The 25,263-nt window shown below is 41.8% G+C and overlaps 1 protein-coding gene and 1 long non-coding RNA gene across 2 annotated transcripts in view; one reads left to right on the forward strand and one right to left on the reverse strand.

Annotated features, from left to right (window-relative positions):
* Window positions 1–9,552, reverse strand: kcnk15 (potassium two pore domain channel subfamily K member 15). The gene is made up of 2 exons (XM_003220630.4): window positions 9,105–9,552; window positions 1–1,020 (listed from the first exon to the last, which is right to left on the reverse strand). The coding sequence occupies exons 1-2, from the start codon at window positions 9,385–9,387 to the stop codon at window positions 101–103; spliced, it is 1,203 nt and encodes a 400-aa protein (XP_003220678.1). The 5' UTR covers window positions 9,388–9,552; the 3' UTR covers window positions 1–100.
* Window positions 9,196–25,263, forward strand: part of LOC134298483 (uncharacterized) — a 26,973-nt gene continuing 10,905 nt past the window's right edge. The window contains exon 1 of the long non-coding RNA XR_010005585.1: window positions 9,196–9,333. This is a non-coding gene — a long non-coding RNA (uncharacterized LOC134298483). The remainder of the gene's footprint in view (window positions 9,334–25,263) is intronic.

Genomic DNA, 25,263 nt, shown 5'->3' on the forward strand with positions numbered 1-25,263 from the left:
TCTCAGTTAATAATTTATCATCAAAAGACAAGTTCAGTAGTATAACACAGCTCAGAGTAAAAAAAGGAAAGGAAAAACGTCAAAAAAGAGCATGCACGTTTCAAATAGACTTCCTTCGGAGTCGGGAGCATTCCCGACAGCTGGGACTATTGGATGACAGCGTGCTCCTGGGGGAAGACAGGCCAGTGTGGTCCTTGCCACCCAAAGAGACCTCCATGATTTTGTAAGAAACTGAATTATAATACACAAGGTTGGTGTGACCGTTGAAAGCTTCTGGGTGTGGAGGATCTGGACTCCGGTTCAGTCGTGGCCTGTAACAAAGACATGTGCAAAAGGAAGGGACTCTGGTGCTGGAGCCCAAAGATTTGCCCCTTTGCCTCTCAGTATCTTCTGGGATCAGTGGGATGAGGTTCATTTGACTGCTCCTATCTTCTATGGGGAGAAGGATCTCGTTCCTGCTCCTGTCACTCTCTTCCGTTGGTTTCAGGTTGATGTAATTCTTGGCTCTCCTCAAGGATGCTCTTTCTTCCTCATCCCGCCTCTCATCTTCCGAGTTCATGATCAAAAACCTAAAGACAACCAAGTTTAGGAAAGCCCCAATCACTGTCAAGCCCACTAGAATGTACATGAAGCTGAAGATGACGTAAGGGGCCTCCTTTTGCAAAGCTTCGTGTTTCTGCAGGGCTACAAAGTCTCCAAAGCCAATGGTGGTCAGCGTGATGAAGCAATAATAGAAGGCATGGAAGAAAGTCCAGCCTTCAAAATGGGAGAAGGCAGCTGCCCCAAGGCACAGTGTCCCCATGCAGGAGAGGAAGCCAACCACAACCATGTTTTTCATAGAGACCACTGGTTGTCTCATGCCCAAGCATCTCTTTATTTTCTTCAGGAGCATTCGGACTAAGATGTTCATGCGCTCACCAAGACTCTGGAACATCACCAAGGTCAGGGGGATGCCCAGGATTGCATAGAACATGCAGAAGATTTTGCCAGCATCAGTTCCAGGAGCAGCGTGCCCATAACCTATAGCAAAATGAAAGAGTAACAGAGCAGGTTAAAATCAGCTTAATCAAGATTGTATTATATGCATGTGTTTGTGACTGTTGTTAGAATTATACATTTACTACTTAGTTAAAGTGACATAACTGCATAATATTTGTGCCTGAAAGAACTGCAATGGCTATGGGACTGCAACAACAGGATTTTGTCCTAAATCTATGGAGAAAAAATGTCCATCACCTTATGGCCTTTACAGAATGCTACACAGATGCCCATCATTTCCAATTTGTAAAGAAATAATTCTCCTCTTACTTAATTAGCCTTGGCAGTCATCCTATCCACAGATGAAATAATTTGGGGATAAATTTTGACTAATGAAATTGATGGCAAACATAATTAGTATACCATCGTACGTTTAGATTTTACTCTATTCTACTTTGGCGGGGGAATCTTATATGCTTCATAGGAATAAAAGAAAAATAACAACTTGTTGTTATGCATTATTAAGTGTAGACCCCAATATTCTGAAGTAAATATTCCAGAATTATAGACTGAAACAACATGTAAGCTATTTTTAGTGTGGAACCAAAAATATATTTTTTCCAGTATGCTAGTGTCTGGCACCATATTTATACCCATTAACTACAACCACTTCTTTCTTTCCTGCAAATTCACCAGCAGCCAATAGCTCACAGCCAACACTGATCCACAAACAACCATATTGAGCAAGAGCTCTTCTCAAAGTACATGAAAGAGACATGATTTAAGCAGTGTTAATCCATAATACATACAGAATTTTCTCATTTAGCTTTTACTTCAAATAGTTTTGATATACTAGAAAACCTGCAAATACCATTGACCAGAGATGATAGTTTAAATTGCACATACAGAAATGCTTTTTCCATATCACCTCCCAATTCTTGGACATAACCATAAGCTATCTTTAACATTACTAAGCTAAGTTGCATGATTGGCAATATTATGTAGTGAACTCTGCAAAAATGCTGATTACCACTGAGCAAAAGTTAAGTTATTTCAATGGAAGAAGGTTAAATATCAGATGCTTACAAGATGCTTACAAGCCTGCATTTAACAATGCAGAGATAGCCAATTAAGTACATATTAACTGTCATTTTCATGACTGCTTCATGCACATATATGTGCATACATAAAGGCTCCATTTGTCTATTAAAACCTCCTTGATTTGCAGTAAGTTCCTTTTGGTGCTATCCTCTACAACATAGAAAATCAAACGTGAAACTTGCATGATGTAAGAACATGAGAAGGGCCTTTGTGGACACAGCCAAAGGGCTGTCTAAGCCAGGAGCTTCCTGTTTCATACGGCAGCCAAATCAATGGCTATAAAAAGAGCACATAAAGAAATGATAACCCTCTTGCTGTCATAATCCAATACCTGGCATTCAGTGACATGCTGCTTTTGCCTTGGAGCTGCCTCTGCCTCACAGCCAGTAGCAAACAATTGCCTTAAACCAGAGCAAATTTATCTACCCCCTCCCCTTAAAGTCATTTATGTTGAAGCCATTTATGCATTCGTGGCTCAGTATGTCATGTTTTCCATGCCTCTTTCAAGACAGACAACTTCTTCTGAACCTCTCATTGTCTCACTTCACTGGATGAGACTGGGTTCAGTTCTGAGCCTGCCTGCATTCTTTGTACAATCTTATAAAGCTCTTCTCATCTCAATGTCTCAAATGTTTGGAACTAAACATGCCAAATGTTCTAACTTTCCTCAGAAGAGTAGTAGCAAGTGAATCCACATGAATGAGGTGGTAAACCCACTCTGGATTTGACTTTGGACTTAAAAGGAGCAATCCAATGTTCTGAACTCTCAGCACCACAAGGTGCTGAACTCTCTTCTATTTAAAAACAAGTAAAAGCAGTATTAAGAACCTGGCATCCCAACATGGCCTTTCCCACACCATGGCAACCTTTGGATGTCAATTTTTTACACTGGGAAAAAAAATCAGCATGAGGACAAATGGCTAAATGCTAAACTTAAAGCAAACTGTATCAAAACAAAGTGGATGGGAGTGGCTTAGAAGTAGCTGCTCAAGAATGACAACTTGACATATGGGCTTAACTATGCCAATAATCCACAGATTTTTGCGAATGCAAAGATGCAATCCATTGCCAAAACCTCCAGGACTCTTCCTGCGCCTTCTGGTTCCTCTTTCTCTCTGTGTTAATCATGCATTCTTTCTGTAAAATGTTCTCAAAAAACCAACAGTTAAAGATGTTACCAAACAGTCATAATTCTTTGTTACTATATTTTCAAATGTTCTTTTTCTCTTAATTTTCAAAATGTATAATTATATGGGGAGTTGCTAAAACAACTGCAAGTAAAATTTACAACTGGTTATGAAAACAACTTCTAATATATAGTCAGCTAGTTCCATGGATACTGAAGTTATCCAAAAATGGTGTAGACTGGGGAGGCATGGTACAAAAAAAACTGCTTAAATGATACTTGTTCTTTTCAATAAGCATGAATAAATGTTCACTGCAAACTTTCATGGTTGTTCTTCACCAGAAATGGGGAAAATGTTGCTTGCAGGTTGCATGCAGCTTCCAAACCTCCTAACGCCTCCAAAGCTCCTGGACATCACTCAAAAATATTATGATGGGGGAAATGAATATGCCTCAGAAATTAGGCCAATATCCCTGTCTGTACACTCTAATACCTCGGCCCCTCCATGACCAAAAGTCATTGAAAAGTATAGGAAGTACAACCCAAGTCAATAATGACCATGTCACATGTTGAAGAAAATTCAGCGATTTAACCTGTTAGAAGAGGACACAGGACATCAATTCATCCCTGCCTCAATTTCCGATTCCTGCTCTGTGCACATATATCATATAAAAGGGGCAAACAGGGAAACATAATAGATGCAGAAAACAGACTTTTGGCCCTCGAGTGAAAAGCACAGAGCAAATATGCAAGTATGATTGAAGACTTATCTCCCGCAGGCCAATATCCTTTGGTTAGTCCCAAAAAGAGAAAGAATAATTCAATCAGTTGTTGTCTGGTGAGTCAACATCTAGCTAAATCAGCTGACTCAATGGTGTTACTCTAATCAGGGCTAAGAATAGGATTTAGACTACGGTCAGATGCACAGCAATCACATCACTGACATGACGTAATGGATGGCTGTAAAAGACCAGAGCAAAAACTAGAAAAGCAGGCCTCAAGCAGGATGATTAGAACTCATGCTGAGTTATAAGAAGGGCAGCAAAAAGCAAATATAGATTTTGAGAATTAAATAGAGATAATTGTGTTAGTCCCCATTGTGACAGGCAGAAATAGGGTCTCTGTTGCAATGTTCCCTTACACTGGAGATCGCTTGCATGAGGGGAAGTGGAAACAGGAACCAGCTGCTTCCCAAATGATAGAGAAATAGGCCCCTGTGTTTGCACCAGCTGCGTCCTTGTAAGTAAAGATCAGGGGCAGTTTCACGGTTTCTATGTAGCCCCTAAATCAGGGATTACATAGGGATTAACTGCAGGCTATACATTTATAACTGCCATACAAAATTTTGGCCATTATTCCCAGTTGGGAAATACTTTTGTCAAGATCAAGTACCACAGAAGTTTGCAAGCTTTGCAACTGTCCAGGAAAACAAAGTCAACTTGTGAGATGAGAGGCAGCAGGTGCCTTTCATTACATTGTAGCAGTGAATCTGCAGTGGACATTCATTCAAAACTAAACAAGTAAATTCAGTACCCTGGATAGCACCTGTACTAATCAGAGCAAAAGGTAGTTTCATCAACCTCCCTTTGAGGAGGCAGCACAAAAACTAGTGGATGGGACAAGAAACAGAGTTTGTGTATCATTGTTGGTATGTTTAAAAGTGTTGGGTGTACGTGGTATCTGTTTTATAAAATGTGCAAGTAATGTCCCCAGTTTTAACTACACAGTAAGACAGTAAGACATGTTGCACAGATACTCACAAGAGCCTTTCATTCTACTTACAGACACACCTGAAAGTTGAGAAAATATGTAACAAGCTGAACTCTTGGTTGAGATTAGCTGTTAGCAAGTCAAGCATTAACTAAAAACGAAAGTTATAACTGGCACATTTTGTCAATTTAGGGTGGGCTATCTCTGGCCTGCTGGTTGTACATTATTACCAAGAATGGATGAATTAGCAAGGCACTTCTTCTCATGTTACAGATTAGCAGGACACTTTCCTGCAGGGTGGGCGTTGGAGTGGATGCCTCTGGTGGCCTCTTCCAAATCTAGAAAACTATATTCTTAAAAATGTCCTACTCAGGACTCAGAAATCACATGAACACTGGAGAAGCATTAGTGTCAGGCCTGCAGCTGGGGGGGGGGGGGGAGGCTAAGGACTCACATACACACACACCGAAATGTTTCAGGGTTAAAAAAAAAACCTGGTTTACTCATGAATTTTAATTGGTTAACCAATTCATGAGTAGACCAGGTTTTTTTTAACCTGAAACATTTTGCAGGGGGGAGTTGAACCCTTACCCCCCCCTCCCCCAAGCCACAGGCCTGATTAGTGAGGTAGGATCAGACCCTTGGGCTCATTCTGCAGATAGCCATATATCCGTATGTTGTCCCCATGTGCTCTGGAATCCTACAAAAAGCAAGCAGGGGAACTCTGAACCCTTGAGCTGATGGATCCATCTTATCTTCTATACAATTGACCTACATGGGCTTTCTTCAAGTGAAAAAAGGGGCTATTCCACAAGTCTTAACTCCAAACCACATATTTGTGAATCACTGACATTTGCTAGTGGTGGGCAGAAGTCTTCTGCTGCCTTGGAGACTAGGACACGGAACTATGTCTTCAGATTACAGGAAAGGAGATTCCACCTGAACATTAGGAAGAATTCCTAACTGTGAGAGCTGTTCAGCAGTGGAACTCTCTGCCCCGGGCTGTGGTGGAGGCTCCTTCTTTGGAGGCTTTTAAATGCTTGGATGGCCATCAGTTGGGAGTGCTTTGAATGCGATTTTCCTTCTTGACAGGGAGTTGGACTGGATGGTCCATGAGGTTTCTTCCAACTCTATGATTCTATAATTCTAAGTGGACAAAAGAAGTAGACCGAGTAAAATAAGTCAATGTACTCTTACCCCTTGAGTAAGGTGCTAGAGTGAATTAGCTCCTGTGGTTGGAGCTATCAAAGAGAGATCTGACAAACATCTGCTAAAGTCTTCTTTCTGTTCTACTCAATCATAAAGGATGAAAAAGTTCTTTTCAGTTTCCACTATGGCAACCCTTTTGAGAAAACACATTCATAATGTTTTGGACACATAACCACTTAGCAGGCATGACTTCCAGAGAAGAGCTAAAAACTTGAGTGAATCTTCTCTTTAGTGGTAAATATCCACTAGTATTCATGCAAGGCAAATTCTTCCATTATTAGACTGAACCTATTGTCTCTGATCTGTTAGGAACAGAGATATGCCAATACACAAAAATACAGCAGAGTTTCAGAAGTGTTATTTCAGTTGGTTAAAATCATGCTCTCAAGAGACAATAATAAAGTACTCTTCGTTAAAAATAACACAATTGGTTTACTTAAAATTTTATGTAGTCGGCATATAGGTACATTGCTTATCAATCCAGTTAAATATAGTTTTGAAGTAGTTTCTCTGAGCAGATAACAGAGCATCTTTCCTAGAATCAACAGCCCAAAGTCTAAAGCATCTCTCAGAGTCTAATGGAGTCTCTACACTCTGAGAGTCTAATACTCTAAATGTCTCCTGAGGAATCTGTATAACGACCAAGTAGAAACAGTCAGAACAGACAATGGAACAACAGACTGGTTCAAGATTGGGAAAGGAGTACAGCAGGGCTGTATACTTTCACCCTATCTATTTAACTTGTATGCAGAACACATCATGCGACATGCAAGGCTTGATGAATCCAAGGCTGGAGTTAAAATAGCTGGAAGAAACAATAACAACCTTAGATATGCAGATGATACCACTCCGATGGCTGAAAGCTGAGGAGCCTTATCACCAAGGTGAAAGAAAAAAGTGCAAAAGCTGGGCTGCAGTTAAACATCAAGAAAACCAAGATTATGGCAACCAGACTGATTGATAACTGGCAAACAAAGGGATAAAACGTGGAGGCAGTGACAGACTTTGTATTTCTAGGTATGAAGATTACTGCAGACGCAGACTCCAGCCAGGAAATTAGAAGACATTTACTTCTTGGGAAGAGAGCAGTGACCAATCTTGATCAAATAGTGAAAAGTAGAGACATCACACTGGCAACAAACGTCCACATAGTTAAAACAAGGGTATTCCCCGTAGTAACCTATGGATGCGTGAGCTGGACCATAAGGAAGGCTGAGCGAAGGAAGATAGATTTTCCCTCCAACACCACAATTCAAAAGCGTCTATCTTCCTTTGTTCAGCCTTCCTTATGGTCCAGCTCACGCATCCATAGGAGAGTGCCTTGGACCACAAGAAGATCAAATCAGTCCATACTCCAGGAAATAATGCCCAACTGCTCACTGGAGGGAAGGATATTAGATGCAAAGGTGAAGTACTTTAGCCACATCATGAGAAGACAGGAAAGTTTGGAGAAAAGAATGATGCTGGAGAAAATGGAAGGAAAAAGAAAGAGAGGCCGACCTAGGACAAGATGGATGGATGGTATCCTTGAAGTGACTGGCTTGATCTTGAAAGAGCTGGGGGTGGTGAGGGCTAACAGGGAGCTCTGGCGTGGGCTGGTCCATGAGGTCACAAAGAGTCAGAAAAGACTGAGTGAATGAAGAAGAAGAATATAGTCAGAAGTGACTGAATGAATAAACAACAACACTCTAAAATGGAATCTCAGGTCTGAATAATCCCAGATCTTATCACATGGTCTGCAGTCCCTCCCACAACATAGTAGGTAAAGCTAAAGATTTTCCCATGACATTAAGTCTAGTTGTGTCCGGCTCTGGGGGTTGGTGCTCATCTCCATCTCTAAGCCGAAGAGGTGTCGTTGTCCATAGACACCTCCTAGGTCATGTGGCCAGCATGACTGCATGGAGCGCCCACAACATAGAGTTAAGAAAAACTGCATTCAAATACACAATACAAATACACACATGTACAATACAATAAGCCATCTGAATTATATACATAACAAATAACTAGTATTGGAGGCTTGTAGAAGGTTGCTATTTCCAACAAACCCTACCCTAGAGATCCCCAAAGGATTTCTGGACACACCCATGAGTGGCTTGCTTTAAACTAAGGCTGTAAAGTGAGCAGTGGCCGGGGGGGGGGGGGGGGAGGAGGCAGGGCTGTATTAACCATTAAGTAAAATAAGCTGGTGTTTGTGACATCAAGAGAGGAGGGGAGCACCAGAGAAAACTTCCCATTGCTGGATGTTAACCATGGACCATATAGTGTACAAACTCCAAACCAGGCTTCACAAAAAAAAAGACTTTGCAATCAGAAAAAGTGGAAGAAAACTGTTCAAATATCAATATAGTGGAAGTATAATAATAATAACAATAATAATAATAATAATAACTTTATTTATACCCCGCCACCATCTCCCCACGGGGACTTGGGGCGGCTCACATGGGGCAAAGCCTGACCAGCACAATTTACAAAACAACAGCATAAATACATTGAACAATATACAAAAAAAATTAAAACACAGTAAGACAATAAAAGAACAGTTAGGTATGCTAAAATAAACATTTATTTTCCCTCTTACTGTAAGAATGGGGGTGAGACAACAGGAAGTGAGAGAAATGTCCCCTTAGGAAGGGACATTCACTCCTGAAAGAGTTATTATCATGGGGGAAAGGTGTCTCCACTGAACCGTGCTTGCACAACAAGCCAAAATGTTCAAAATCCAATTATGACAGGGACAGAAAGTGCGGCAACATCTTCTCAACGGGCACAGGTAACAAAACAAACCCCACAGGGGTGTTAACCCTTCCTTATGCTATCCAAGGGTTATTTATATGTGTGAGTCTTAGGACAGCCTGTGATCCTCAGGGGGCTCTCCGTTGGGGCAAAGCACGCTCCTCTCCAAAGGAGCGTGCTTTGGCCCAACGGAGAGCCCCTTGTGGCTGACAGGATGTCCCCAGCGAAGACAGCGTAGACTCACCGATGGTGGTGATGACGGTGATGGCGAAGTAGAAGGAGCCGGCGAACCTCCACTGCCTGCCGGCGCGGTGCGGCTCGTTGCGGAGGACCAGGCGCTCGAACTCGCGGTAGTCCTGGGCGCTGAAGCGGTACTTGCGCTGGAGATCCCCGCGCTTCTGCTCCAGGAGCCGCCGCTGCCCGGTCTCGGCCTCGGCCTCGAGCGCGTCGAAGACGGCGGCGCCCACCAGCAGGTAGGAGAACACGCACACGATCAGCGAGAGCGTCCGCACGTTCTGCCGCTTCATGGCCGGGACAGGGGCCTCACCCGCCGACACGCATGGCGCCCTCCTCCCCCACCCGCCCAGCAAAGGCTGCGGCCACTCCACCCCGCCTCCTCCTGGGCTCCGCTTTCTTCTGGCGCGCTCGCCACCTGCTGCTCTCCGCAGCCGGAACAGCCCCGAAAACACGCCCAAGCCGCCGCCACGCCTCTTCTGCCAGGAGGAGGAGGAGGGGGGGGGGGAGAGAGTGCTGGTGGGAGTCTGCTGCACCCTATTGAGCCCCACCCCTGGGTCTCAGCTCTCCATCGCTCCTATAGTTTGGTGTCAAACATTAGCTGCCATGGCTCTATGCTATGGGACCCAGGCTTACATCCAACCTGAGGAAGCTGAACAAAGCCCAGTCCTTAAACAGATATAGGTTAAGTACAAGTTGCATCTGAACTGTACAATTAATGCAGTTTGGTGTCAAACATTAGCTGCCATGGCTCAGCTATGGAACCCGGGGTTGTATCTACCCAGAGGATGGAACAAAGAGCAGAGCCCAGTCCTCAAACAGACATAGGTTAATTATAAGTTGCATCTGAACTGTAGAATTAATGCAGTTTGGTGTCAAACATTAGCTGCCATGGCTCAGTGCTGTGGGACCCAGACTTGCATCCAACCTGAAGAAAGAACAGTGAGCAGAGCCCAGTCCTTAAATAAATATAGGTTAAATATAAGTTGTGTCTGAACTGTAGAATTATGGGACCAAGACTTTCATCTACCCCGAGGATGGAACAGTGAGCAGAGCCCAGTCTTTAAACAGACAGAGGTTAAGTACAAGTTGCATCTGAACTGTAGAATTAATGCAGTTTGGTGTCAAACATTAGCTGCAATGGCTCAGTGCTGTGGGACCCAGACTTGCATCCAACCTGAGGAAACAACAGTGAGCAGAGCCCCTTCCTTTAAAAAGTATAGGTTAAGTATAAGTTGTGTCTGAACTGTAGAATTATGGGACCCAGACTTGCATCTACCCCGAGGATAGAACAGTGAGCAGAGCCCAGTCCTTAAACAGATCTAGGTTAAGTACAAGTTGCATCTGAACTGTAGAATTAATGCAGTTTGGTGTCAAACATTAGCTGCCATGGCTCAACTATGGAACCCTGGGTTGTATCTACCCTGAGGATGGAACTGTGAGTAGAGCCCAGTCCTTAAACAGATATAGGTTAAATACAAGTTGCATCTGAACTGTAGAATTAATGCATTTTAGTGTCAAAACGTTAGTTGCCATGGCTCAGTGCTATGGGACCCAGACTTGCATTCATTCCAGACATGAATCAATCAGGGGCAGCAAACACCTCTGAACAAAAGAGGTGTTTGCCAGGCAGGGAGAAGTCAGGAAATGAATCTGGCAAGGCTATGAATGCGAATCAAGGTGATTAATTAAAACATTCACACTGGCCTCCAACAGACAAGAGTTCCTTCTCCCACCCTGGACCTTCCACAGATATTTAAACCTTCCCTGCTTAGTTTTTTTCACTATACCTCACAACCTCTGCCATAGATGTGGGCAAAACATCAGGAGAGAATGCTTCTGGAACATGGCCATATAGCCTGGAAACCCTGTGATTCCATCCATGAAAGCCTTCGACAACACATTGCATCTGAACTGTACAATTAATGCAGTTTGGTGTCAAACATTAGCTGCCATGGCACAATGCTATGGGACCCAGACTTGCATCTACCCTGAGGAAGAATCAGTGAGCAGAACCCAGTTCTTAAACAGATATAGGATAAGCATAAGTTGCATTAGAACTGTAGAATTAATGCAGTTTGGTGTCAAACATGCTTCAGTGCGATTGAACCTAGACTTGCATCTACCCTGGTTAAGTATAAGTTTAAAATATTTAAAAGCAATGCTTTTGGGTCCTAAATATCTCGGTGTCGCCTTAGATCGAACACTAACATTTAGGAAACACTGTATGAATATCAAGCACAAAGTAGCTGCACTCAATAATACCCTGCGGAAACTTACTGGCAGCTCATAGGGTGCAGACCCAAAATTAATAGGAACATCAGCCCTGGCCTTGTCTTACTCAATTGCTGAGTATGCCTGCTCTGTCTGGTACAAGTCTGTCCACACAAAGCAGGTGAACATAGCATTAAACAAAACATGCAGAATAATCACAGGATGTCTTAAACCTACACCTGTTGGTACACTCTACAAGCTAGCTGGCATTGTTCCCCTTGTTGTCCGATGGGAAGTTGCTACCAATTGTGAGAGAAATAAGTTTGAACACTGCAAAAGCCATCCGCTGCATGGCTGTCAGCCTCCTCCCGGTAGACTCAAATCAAGGGAAAGCTTCATGAGAACCACCACTCCTTTATATCCTTCTGGACAGCTAAAACAAGAGTATCCTTCTGGGCAACTAAAACAGGAAATCCCAATTGGATGGCCCCCCAGGAGGGTCTGCCTCCAGAAGCAAACCAAGAATGGTTAACTTGGAATCCCTGAACAGACTCAGGAGTGGAGTGGGCAGATCAAAAGACAACCTGGGAAAATGGCACTACCTAGAACAGGCATGGGCAAACTTTTTTGCCTTGGGGCCACATTGTGGGCCCGACTGAGATGGCTGGGCCAGAAGGGAGAGGGCATGTGAGAGGGTGGGGCCTGGAGGGCCCGGGTCATCCTCAGGTTACTCACCCCATCCTTATGCTGGGAGGAAAACGAGATATGTGGCAACTGTCTCAATCCTCCTACCCCGACCTTCGGGTTGTCCTCTCAGCATTATGCTGGGAGGGGGGTGAGACAGGAGACAGCTGAGAGTCCTCAGGAGGGCTCTTAGCCACGGTGTTCCTTCTTCAGTCCATCCTCTTGTCATAAGGAAGTAGCTGCTCGATACCATCCTTATGTTAGGAGGAGGGCAAGACATGCTGTGGCTGAGAGCACTCCAAATGGCTCCCAGCTGCTGTGTGTCTTCCTCTTCTGTCCTTTCTTAATAAGGATGTGGTGGGCCACTGTGTCCTTATGCTGAAAAGACAGGGAAAATTAGGAGGGGATGAGGTAAGTGCCCAGGGGGTCGCATCCGGCCCTCGGGCCTTAGTTTGCCATGCCTGACCTAGAAGAATCTTCCACCTTGTGTGATTGTTGAACAAACAACTTGATATCTGCTTGCCCACAATGCCCTGTCTAATGCACAGAGGAAGAATTGTTTAAAGTTACAGACAATGAGGTTGCTGTGGCGCATTTTTAGTCAAAAATTATTGAACTGCTTGTGTTCCCTCCATTCTTATCAGTTTTATACTTATTTATGCAAAGCTTTTGACACAAAATAAATAAAAAGTGTAAGTTGCATCTGAACTGTAGAATTCATGCAGTTCATTGTCAAACGTTAGCTGCCATGGCTCAATGCTGTGGAACCTGGGTTTGCATTTACTCTGTCCTATGATTGGAATAGTCAGCAGAGTCCCACCGACACATCTCAGGCTGTATCTATCCTGCCGTATCATTCAGAATGCAGATTAATTGCACTGAACTGGGCAGTGCAGATCCAGCCTCAGTCCTCAAGCAGATAAAGGTTAAGTATAAGTTGCATCTACACCCTAGAATTAATGCCGTTATCTGCTATGGTTCAATGCTATGGAACCCAGGCATGCATCTAGCTTCAGGCGGAGCCCCCAGTGGTGCAATGGGTTAAACCCTTGTGCTGGTAGGACTGCTAACTGACAGGTCAGTGGTTCGAATCCAGGGAGAGTGAGTGAGCTCCCTCTGTTAGCTCCAGCTCCCCGTGTGGGGACATGAGAGAAGCCTCCCACAGGATGATAAAGCATCAAACATCCAGGCATCCCCTGGGCAACATTTCTTATAATCAATAACATGAGTTTGCTCTTAACAGTCCATAATCTAAGAGCATCTCCATTCTTCTAAAATGGAGTCTGAGCAGTTCCAGATCTGATCATGTGGTCTGCAGCCCCTCCCATGACCTCAAGAAACATAGAGTAAAGGGAAGGCTGCATACCAAAACATACATATACAACACAGTAAGCAAACAGAATCATATACATAACAAATTACTAGTGGAGGCTTGAAGAAGATTGCAAAGTAAATATCAGACAATTTGACAAAATTTACCACAATTTCAAAAAAAACTAAAAAAAAACTAGCAGCAATAAAAACAGCAATGCAAGTTTATTGTGCATGCAGGTGAAATCACATAATCCATAGCATTATTGTAATTGAGTAATAATAACAGTTCTCACTGGAGTATATGTACATAAGAAGTTTCAGAAAATAAATTAGCATAGAGTTTTAGCTTAATAAGGCACATGTAAGCTGAGCATATCAAAAACAGGTGTTTTGGTTATATCTAACTACAGGGATAGTTTTATAAAAAATTATAAATTTCTGTTGATGGAAATTGTGATGTCACCCCCTCTGATGGTATCAAACAGTGTGGTTTCAAGGTACTAAAGAGTATTTAAAATAAAAAAGAGCAATCTATGTAAGGCAGATGGCTAAAATGTGTAGATATTGTGTTGTCGAAGGCTTTCATGGCCGGGATCATAGGGTTGTTGTATGTCTTTCGGGCTGTGTGGCCATGTTCCAGAAGTATTCTCTCCTGACGTTTCGCCCACATCTATGGCAGGCATCCTCAGAGGTTGTGAGGTATGGATAAATTAAGTAAGGAAAGGAAAGAATATATATCTGTGTATAGTCCAAGGTGTGGCAAGAGTTCTTTGTCACTGGGAGCCAGCATTAATGTTTCAGTTAATCACCCTAATTGGCATTGGAAATGTTTTGTCCCTTGCCTGGGGGCATCCTTTGTTCAGTCAAGTCCTTATTGTGTTGGTTCCCATCTACTGTTTTGATTTTGGAGTTTTGTAATACTGGTAGCCAGATTTTGTTCATTTTCATGGTTTCTTCCTTTCTGTTGAAGTTGTCCACATGCTTGTGGATTTCAATGGCTTCTCTGTGTAGTCTGACATGATAGTTGTTAGAATGGTCCAGCATTTTTGTGTTCTCAAATAGTATTCTGTGTCCAGGCTGGTTCATCAAATGCTCTGCTATGGCTGATTTCTCTGGTTGAATTAGTCTGCAGTGCCTTTCATGTTCTTTGACTCTTGTTTGGGCGCTGCATTTGGTGGTCCCTATGTATACTTGTCCACAGCTGCATGGTATCCGGTAGACTCCTGCAGAGGAGAGAGGATCCCTCTTGTCCTTCGCTGACCGTAGCATTTGTTGGATTTTCTTTGTGGGTCTGTAGATAGTTTGCAGGTTGTGCTTCTTCATCAGTTTGTCTATGCGGTCAGTGGTTCCCTTGATGTATGGTAAGAACACCTTTCCTCTGGGTGGATCTTTGTCTTGACTCTCATGGCTTGTTCTTGGCCTTGCAGCTATTCTGATGTCTGTGGTGGAGTATCCATTGGCCTGTAGAGCCCAGTTTAGGTGGTTGAGTTCACCTTGGAGGAGGTGAGGTTTGCAGATTCTTTGTGCACGGTCCGTCAGGGCTTTGATTGTGCTCCTTTTTTGACTGAAAGTAGCTAGTGGTGAGGCAATGGTGAAACAGGGCTGTGATGTCTTCTGGGAAGTTTTGTTTGATTAGTGTGAGGGTTTCACCATGTTTCACCATTGCCTCACCACTAGCTACTTTCAGTGGGACACTGGATTCTATGAACAGAAGGATGGAGTGGCCATGGGGAGCCCTCTCAGCCCAGTAGTAGCAAATTTCTATATGGAATACTTTGAAAAACAGGCCCTAGAAACAGCACCAAAAAAACCAATTGTTTGGTTCAGATACGTAGATGACACCTTCACAATTTGGAGCCATGGAGAGGAAGAACTCAGCAAGTTCCTGGACCATCTTAACAGCATCCACCCAAACATCCAATTCACTATTTGAGAACACAAAAATGCTGGACCATTCTAACAACTATCATGTCAGACTACACAGAGAAGCCATTGAAATCCACAAGCATGTGGACAACTTCAACAGAAAGGAAGAAACCATGAAAATGAACAAAATCTGGCTACCAGTATTACAAAACTCCAAAATCAAAACAGTAGATGGGAACCAACACAATAAGGACTTGACTGAACAAAGGATGCCCCCAGGCAAGGGACAAAACATTTCCAATGCCAATTAGGGTGATTAACTGAAACATTAATGCTGGCTCCCAGTGACAAAGAACTCTTGCCACACCTTGGACTATACACAGATATATATTCTTTCCTTTCCTTACTTAATTTATCCATACCTCACAACCTCTGAGGATGCCTGCCATAGATGTGGGCGAAACGTCAGGAGAGAATACTTCTGGAACATGGCCACACAGCCCGAAAGACATACAACAACCCTGTGTAGATATTGTTTACAGCCCTTCAGATGACAACGTCACAGTGTCTAGTTCTGTCTCAAACCACCCCATCTGCCTAAATGGGAGTTAATTAGCACCTGATCATTCTCGTCCAGTACAGAATTCATCAAGAGTGATACAATAAAATGGAGTAAGTAAGGCCATTTAAAATGAACTACTGTGGAAAAAGTGCTAATTGGCTTTCTTTTAATCGACGCCAAGATGGTATTGCTATAATTTAGCTTCCAACAATGTTTGCTGAGAGATATTACATTCAACTCTCCTGGACTTCTGGGAGATTCAGCAGTTAAAAAAATAAAACACTAATACAATCAGCTATGTGGGTAAATCACGTGCTCCTCATGTTGACTGATATCTTAGAATATCAAAAATGATAGCTTCTCAATCAATCTTGTTGTTCCTCTAGCTCTTGCTTTTTAAAAACCTTACTTTTTTTACATTTTTACAAAGAGAAGCAGAAAAATAAAGGCAAACACAGTATAGTGGCTTGAGCATCCTTTTGTTAAAACAAGTGTCTGTTAGGATGGCAGAACACAAATGAATTCACCCATGGAGTTTGGTATCACAGATAATTACACTTGTTGACCGAGATCCTATTAACTGGTGGCTTAGGGATTCATCTACACTATAGAATTAATGCAGTTTGACACTACTTTAACTGGAACTGTGGTAGTTATAGGTCTTTAGTCTTCTCGTGGAAATAGCATTGCTGCCTCAGCAAACTATAGCCCCCAGTGGTGCAGTGGGTTAAACCCTTGTGCCAGCAAGACTGATGATTTGAAGGTTGGGTTGCTGACCTGAAGCTTGCTGGTTCAAATCCAACCCGGGAAGAGCGTGGATGAGCTCCCTCTATCAGCTCCAGCTCTATGCGGGGACATGAGAGAAGCCTCCCACAAAGATGGCAAAAACACCAAAAACATCCAGTCGTCCCCTGGGCAATGTCCTTGCAGACAGCCAATTCTCTCACACCAGAAACAACTTGCAGTTTCTCAAGTTGCTCCTGACACAAAATAAGCAAACACAAACCCCATGATTCCATATCATTGAGCCTTCGTCATTAAAGTGTTGGCAAACTAAATTAATTCTACAGTCTACGTGCACCCATAATCTAATATGGAGAGAGCCAGGATTTGGGTGTCAAACTAGGACTCCACAGACCAGTGTTCGAATCCCTTCTCAATTAATGGAAACCCACTGAGTGATCTTGGACAAGTCACACTCTCTTAGCCTCAGAGGAAAGCAAAGGAAAACCTCTTCTGAACAAATTCTGGCAAGACAACCCCATGATACATTTGGATGTGACTTGGAGGCAAACAACAAAGAAAAGCAGATGACTAACACCAGCGAGGGTAAGGAGAACACACACAGACTACACAAACAGTCTCTTCTATTTTTAAATACAGCTGATTGAAAATAACTTTTTGCCCACATAAGGCAATACTGTGAGTAATGGCTTCATATTTTAGGAGAGGATTCCACAGTGGTCAAGACATTTTCCCTGTAGAATTCCTAAATGCCACAAATATTATTTCCAAAGACCAGTCCCTGCAATCAGTGATCAACTAATGATTCAGGATCAGAGATACTTCAATGAGTCTGCTCTGGATTTTAGACCAAACTATAAATATAGCTATCCAAGATAATGAACCCTCGCCCCTGTGATATAATATTTATTTAAGGCTGCTCTCTTTCTGTACACCTGGAGAGTATCTAATGCTCTGTTAGTTAGGCTTCATCCATCTTCCTCTTGCTGCTGTTAGTCTCTGTGTCTGTTAAATATTAAACCTAGCCTCTGCTGTATTGCAGCCTGATAAGCATGTAAATCCCCTTCATAGAAAGATAAGACATTACATTCCCCTAAATAAAGGGATAGTTCTTTTTATAGTCTGGATTAAAATCCAAGGCAAATTCATTACCTCAGCTGCGAGTGATAGTCTATGATATGATAATGTCATAATTACTCCTTTATTAGAACATTTCCATTTCTAGAAGTGTGAGTGGGTGATGCAGTTGAGTGAGTTAGGGGGAGAAAAAACAGAATTACATCATAGAGGTTCTCTATGTTAAGTAGAACCCTGTTTATTCAACACCATAAAACAGGCTCCTGATTTCAGACTTTTAGTCCCAACGCATGGACTGTGATGGCAGCAGAGAATATGAGTGGGAAGGATGGAGTCCCTTCTATTTTCTGTGCATCTAAATATGTTAAGCCTTGAGTTCTTTTTGGCCCATATATGAAGACATTTGTGGATTTTGATAAACTTCTCAAAAACTGAAACTCACCTGTTCATTCACTTCCCAAATTCAAGAAACATATTATTCCCAGTTTGTGGAGAACTCATGGGAGTTGTAGTTTAGTGAGATACTAGCACTATTTGACAGTGAATGCTAAAGACCTTGTAAAACTACAACTCCTGTGATTCCATAGCATTAAGCCATGATAATCACCAGTTCAACTAATGGGTATTATGGGGTACAAAGATCTGAAGGATCACAATTGCCTACCTTTGGCATACATGAATTTGATAGATTTCCCATGTCCAGGCGATGCAGACTATGCAGGAAGATACCTTTTAGATTCCAAACTCCCAAATCTCCAGCTGAGCATGACACTGGTCATGGGATTCTGGGAGCTGGTAAGGAATGCTTGGCATTACAGTCAGCAATATCTGGAAGCCTGTACAATTTCCATTCGCCCCTTGTATATGAATATAACTGATGACAGGCAATAAAAAACAATTTGAATGAGACCAAACAACTGGAAATTTAATCTAAAAAAGATGGGGGGAAACTGTTGGACTTAAAAAAACATTATACTGCATCTATACTGCAGAATCAAGACAGTCTGTCACTTGATCCAGGAAAGGTTAGCAGGAAGGAGTGTGGTGGAGTCTCCTTCACTGTAGGTTTACAACCAGAGGCTAGATGGCCATCTGTTAGAGGTGCTTTGTTTGTGTCTTCCTGCATGGGAGAGGGTTGGACTGGAAGAAGGATTATGTGATGTTTAAAGATTTCATTTTGATTAATTTTGGCTTTGCATAAGCCCTGGAGCATAGCATAAACATGGACTGCTGCCTTCATAGCCCTGAACAATTTTTCTTTATACTCATCAAAATAAAGAACAACCAAGCCATGGAAAAATCTGACCTGTTCTAGGCAGGCTCCTCTCTCAACACCTTTCAAATATAACTCTGTTCTTGTTGGTTTTGCATCTTTCATGATGGCATCCAGATGTATTGTCTTTAAAGTCATATGAATGGACAACATATGTGGTGAATTTTTTTAAAAAAAATCACTGTAGTGGTGTTGTTTTAGGTAAAATGAAAAAGTGGGATTGGATAAAAAAAATATTGGCTCACTTTAATTGACTGTTTTAGTGGTCTAATAAAGGTATCACCCATTTTTATGTGTGTTGTTTGCTGAGTACCAATGCTGAACCATTTGGGACAGAATAATAGAAAGACTAAGCTCAGTTGGCCAAGGTATCTTCCTATCTGGTTATTTCTAGGTAACTAATTGCTGATGGGTTGCTTGCAGTTTTTGGCTTTACTTTCTTTCGGCTTCTTTTCTAAATGGTTCATTGTTGTCCTTTGTTTGAAAGATACTACTCCATTTCTTCACCATAGCTAAGAGCATGGATGTCATCATTAAATGCTTGTGCATTTAAATGCTTTCATTTCTGAACTATTGCAGGATGGATTTTGAGAAACAATTCATGTAAAGTTCCTTTTTTCTCATTCTGTACAGGGTATTTATTTATTTAAGCATTTATATCCTGCTCTATATCAAAGGTCTTCCAAAAGACATTAAAACAAGTTACACAATGTAAGATACAATAACATAATTAAATAAGCTAAAAGCACATTAGAGTCTCACTTATCCAAGCCTCGCTTATCCAAGCCATTTTTCTAGTCAATGTTTTCAATATATCATGATATTTTGATACTAAATTCGTAAATACAGTAATTACAACATAACATTACTGTGTATTGAACTACTCTTTCTGTCAAATTTGTTGTATAACATGATGTTTTGGTGCTTAATTTGTAAAATCATAACCTAATTTGATGTTTAATAGGCTTTTCCTTAATCCCTCCTTATTATCCAAGATATTCACTTATCCAAGGTTCTGCCGGCCCATTTAGCTTGGATAAGTGAGACTCTACTGTACTTACTTACATACTTAGGCGATCCCTTGTTGTCCAAATATGATGGCCTTCTAAGTGTAGTGTCTTGGAGGTGGATATGTAGGTGACTGTAGAGTCCATTTCTTGAATTGCATATTCTTCCACAGTGAGGACATCAGTTTCCAGGTGGAAGGCAATCCCGATCAGGGTTGGCTTGATGTGTCTTCTTCCTCTTTGCATGTTTCTCCCTTTCGCCCTCCATTCATGCAACTTAAAATTCTACAGCACTGCTGATCTCAGCTGACCTCCAGTTAGAGTGCTCAAGGGCCATATTAAACTGTAAGTTAAAAGGCCACAAGAAATACCTCTCCTGTGTCTCAACACAGTGGGGTATGGAGGAGAGCCCCCCCCATCAGATATTAATCCTCAGGTGGATATATATATATATATATATATATATATATATATATATATATATATATATATAGAGAGAGAGAGAGAGAGAGAGAGAGAGAGAGAGAGAGAGAGAGAGAGAGAGAGAAAGGTGTTTCTTCGAGTATTGAGAGCCCAAGCTAGGGCTTTAAATGTCACCCCAGGCACCTTAACTTTAGACTGAAAATGTCAATAGTTGAGCTGCTGCATTTGAACATTTCAGAGTCTTCAAGGTCAACTCCACTTACAGCACATTACAATAGTCCAACTTGGAGATTCCCGGTGTATGGACAACTGTGGCAGTTTTCTCTTCCAGGAAAGGCCATAACTAGTGAACCAAACAGCCCAAATCACAGAGTTCACTTGGGCCTCTAGTAACAAGGATGAATGTAGAAGGGCTCCCTATTTGTACATCTTCTCCTTCAGGGGAAGTACAACACTGTCCTAATTATTGATTTTAAATAAATAATAAACATGAGATCTCTGTCAAAATCTCTGTACCTATCAGTATAAATACAAATTTTCAGTAATATGGACACAGATTTAGCATAAACTGGGAGTTGTAGTTCTACAACGTCTTTAGCTTTCTCTACCAAACTATAACTCCCAGAATCCCATAGCATTGAGCCATGTCAGTTAAATTGATGTCAAATTGCATTAGTTCTACAGTGTAGGATGCACCCTGAGTTTCACTGCACAGAACTTTTCATTTTATAGAAACTGTTCATGCATTTGTGTTTGCGTGTCCTCACAATGGCCAGCCATCTACTCTGAGCATGTCACAAAGGGCCATTTGCAAAGTGATAAGCAAATGATTTTTAAGAAGACCTGACTTGGCTCCTTCCCTCATCTGCATTTTTCCCCCGAGGCTAATGTATTGCAGCCATTATTGGAATTAGAAGCAATGAAACATTGACATGAGCCCTCATTCCACCCCTGAGTTAATGGACTGGAACTGGAAAGCCAGCAAAGCAGGAAGCCTATGTCATCTTGTTCCTTCTATTTATATATGGCGAATACCCAGCACCACAGTTTCAATTGACTGTGTGACATGCGTGCAAAAGGGAATCATTCTGTTCTCTTTAGGTGGAAATCAGCAGCAGGTTCCTGTCCACACTTGAATAGTTTGGTGCTTCCAAGTCATTAAAGATTTTTGTTGTTTTGGATTTTTAAAAACAAGGCTGTCATTTAGCAAGGAAAAGAGTGCATCTCTCTCCACTCATATGTTTCAAATGATTATTTGGGACCATTTTCTACACACTCAAATTGGTACACATGCTAGAGATGCATATCAAAAATAAATTGCATTGCATTTCTATGAGGAATAATCAGAAATACAGTAATAATTATTAATGATCATGAAATGGTCTACTTTTTAAATATAATGTAACCCCCAATGTCTCCAAAAGTGAACCACTGAATCTTATTGAATCTTCTTCCTGCCACTGGGCTACTTTTCTCTGCAAAGAAGCCTTGATGAGAGAGTTATGTATTATGGTTGGAAAAAATAACCCTCAAGGAAATGGGTTATGGCTATTTCCCTTTGCTTCTAATTCTCCTCCCCAACAGTGGTTCTCATTTTAACCCCACATGCATAGCTGGCACGATGGCAAACCACAAACCTCCTCCATTAGTTTCATGTAGCATGGAGGTGGGCAAAGCAAACAGGATTCTTCCAAATACAATTTTCTCGTCTTTACCTGTCCAGAAAGAAATTGAGCCACTGTAAAACAAGTTCTATCCTAGTGAAGTGGCCCAAGGGTCTAGCTATCTACTAAATTGATTGTGTTTTTCTTGCATGACAGGGAGTTGGATTAGAGGGCCCATGTGATCTCTTCCAACTCTATTATTCCATGATTCTGTGATTCTATAGCTATCTATAGCACAGTGGTTCCCAACCTTTTCCTAGTTGTGACCCATTTTATAGAGGCAAAGTGATCCTCCACTCAATACATTTTTCAGTATACGGTAATTTAATTCAAAAATAATGTTGACTTTTCGTTAATGCCAACCTCATGCCATTCTCAGCATTTAATTTGTTTCTTGTTTTGATTTTCAGTTGAAGAAGCATTGAAAATCCGCTTTCACAAATATGTAGAAAAAATGGGAGTAAAATTCTAAACGCAAGCATGATGACACGTGGATGTGATTTTTTGTTTTCCCTCCTAAATATTTTCATAGCTCACTGTTGCCCTTTTCTTTTTGTGTCAGGGGCAACTTGAAAAACTTCAAGTCGCTTCTGGGGTGACACAATTGGCCGTCTGCAAGGACGTTGCCCATGGGACGCCCGGATGTTTGATGTTTTACCATCCTGTGGGATGCGTCTCTAATGTCCCCACATGGGAAGCTAGAGCTGATAGACAGGAGTTCACCCTGCTTCCTGGATTCGAACCACCAATCTTTCGGTCAGTAGTCCTGCCGGCACAAGGGTTTAATCCATTGTGCTACTGAGGGCTTCACCACTGCCCAATGGCCCCATAGAAAACCCTTTACAACCCCATTTGGGGTTGCAACCCATGGACTGGGAACCACTGCTGTAGCATAACCAACCCTGAAAACAGATTGAAATGGGTTAAGAAAATCCATTACATCCTGGAACTTCTGGAACTGAGAGGCCATTATGCATTCCAAAATCTTGCATAAAAATGGCAAACTGAACATACATCATTCCAGAAGGATTTGTAGAAGGTTGTTTCAACAAAGGCCTTACAATTACCTCCTTTAGGCATGTTAAAACCTTGTCTTGTTGTAGGGAGGCATTGACTATTCCATTTACCTACTCTATTCTCAATAGTTTCCCCTCCCCCCCCCAATACCTCTAATTTGGTATTCCATCCACGGTTCACCCACAATTTACAGACACATCCCAAACCATCGGCTCCAAATCTATAATGAAGACTGCTATATGCAGCTTCTATATATAGCTGTTCTGGTGTTGTCTCTTAATTCCATTAATGAGGATGGTATCTCTGTAACTGTTATTGTTCATTTCATTCTGGTTGTTATAGTTACTGTAGCATCGGTCCTGTATTTCCACCACAAGGATTTTGTTTTTGTTTTTGCTGCTCAAAAAGGGAAAGTGAATTATGCTACCAAGTATGCTCTCAAAGCACATGCATGAATGTTTTGAGTATTCAGCTTTAAAGGATTGTTTGGACTTTGGAATTAATGTTTTCAGTTGACCCCAAATAACCTATATCCATAAAGAGCTATGTACAGGCCAATTTTATTAAACTGATGAGAGCTAAAATATACTTAATGATTGCATTTGGAATTATTTCATTATGGTAAACAGTAAATGTATAGCATAAACAGCTACCTAATAACATTACAGGTTTTTTTTTTTAAATGGGAAATTTTAATTTAAGTTAGCAAATGTACAAGACAGGGAGGATTTTGTGATTGAAACTATTATGACAGCATCTGGGCTAAATTCAAATGGCAAGAGGTAGCAGGGTTTGGGACTAAACTGTCTGTGGTTTAGAATGTGCCAACACAAGGAGGAGGAAAAAGGAAGAGATACTGAAAACTGTAAGCAGTATAGACCATTTGCTAACACACACACACACACACAATTGAGTTTGGGGGAGGGACCTGTCAATTTGGATAAGAGATCATCCCTGAAAAAATGTATTTTAAGGTGACAGAGATTACAATATTTGAGTTTCACTAGACTTTCCTGAGGAGCATTATGCTCTGGACTGGCCCTGGAGCAACCATGATGGTTAAACCCACTGCGGCACCACATTGTCATTCACACGATCCAGCCGAGCCAGGGTCACATCAGTCCTGCTGGGCTGTCAGCTTGCCTTCCGTGTTGTCTCCACTGCTTCCCACAGGTCCTTGTGGACACCTGGCTGTTGCGGTTGCATTGGCTGATGTCGTAATGGGATACCTGCACAATCACCAAGGAAGGGTGAGAGCTGATCACACCGATGCCCCATTCTGGCATCAGCAGATTTGACTGCAACTGCTAGGCATTTGCAGGGAGTTCTGTGGCAGCCGTGACACAAAACAAGCCACCTGCCTTTTCTACAGGTAAAGTGGGGTGGCAGCAGTGTTGATCTGGACAGTGAATTTTGTTGCACATAAGCAGATATCAATCAGGTCCAATGCAAAAGACACACAAACAAGAGGAAAAGGAACAAAAATCTTTACTCTTGTCAGCAGAGATACAAAATCAAATACCTCAACAAACTTACATAGTCCTTGTAAGTTGCACAGAGTAAGGCTTCTTCATCCAAAAGAGTAGAACATAAAACAAACAGCTATTCCATCATAGCAAAGAGCTCTGAAGTCATTATTAAGTCAGCATCTCCAAACTGTATTCTAACATCCATACAGTTATACCCCACCGTGTGTGGTCCAAGCTTGCTTGCTGACCTACATCAGCAGCTGCTCATAATAATTAACACCATAAGGTTTTTTTTAACACACACATATATACCTGATCCTGTTACTACTTACTGTAACAAATGTAAGGGTTGATTTCAGAATCCAGGGAGATTTCCTTCGAAAGGTGGAAATTAGGACAGTTTGGCACTACTTTATCTGCCATGGCTCAGTGTTATGGAACTATGGGACTTGTAGTTTTACAAGATCTTTTGCCTTTTCTGCCAAAATGTACTGGTGCCTTACCAAACTATAAATGCCAGGATTCCATAGTATTGAGGCGTCGCAGTCAAAGTGGTATTAACATGCATGAGTGCAGAGGGATTGGCTGGTGACCGCTAGAAGAGCACTTTGGTTTTCTCAATGTTCAATGAGAGGCCAAGTTTCTCGTATGCACAAAGGTGTGGCTTGTAGGTCTTCTTCTGAATGCACACAAACTACGTTATCATCGGCATATTGGAGTTCTATAACAGATGTTGTTGTGGCCTTGGTTTTGGCTTTCAGTCTGCTGAGGTTAAATAACTTCCCGTCTGTCCAATAGATGATTTCTACTCTAGTGGGAAGCTTCTCATCAACAAGATGAAGTATCATAGTGATG

The sequence above is a fragment of the Anolis carolinensis genome, chromosome 4 (assembly GCF_035594765.1).
Source record: "Anolis carolinensis isolate JA03-04 chromosome 4, rAnoCar3.1.pri, whole genome shotgun sequence".
NCBI classification, from domain to species: Eukaryota; Metazoa; Chordata; class Lepidosauria; order Squamata; family Dactyloidae; genus Anolis; species Anolis carolinensis.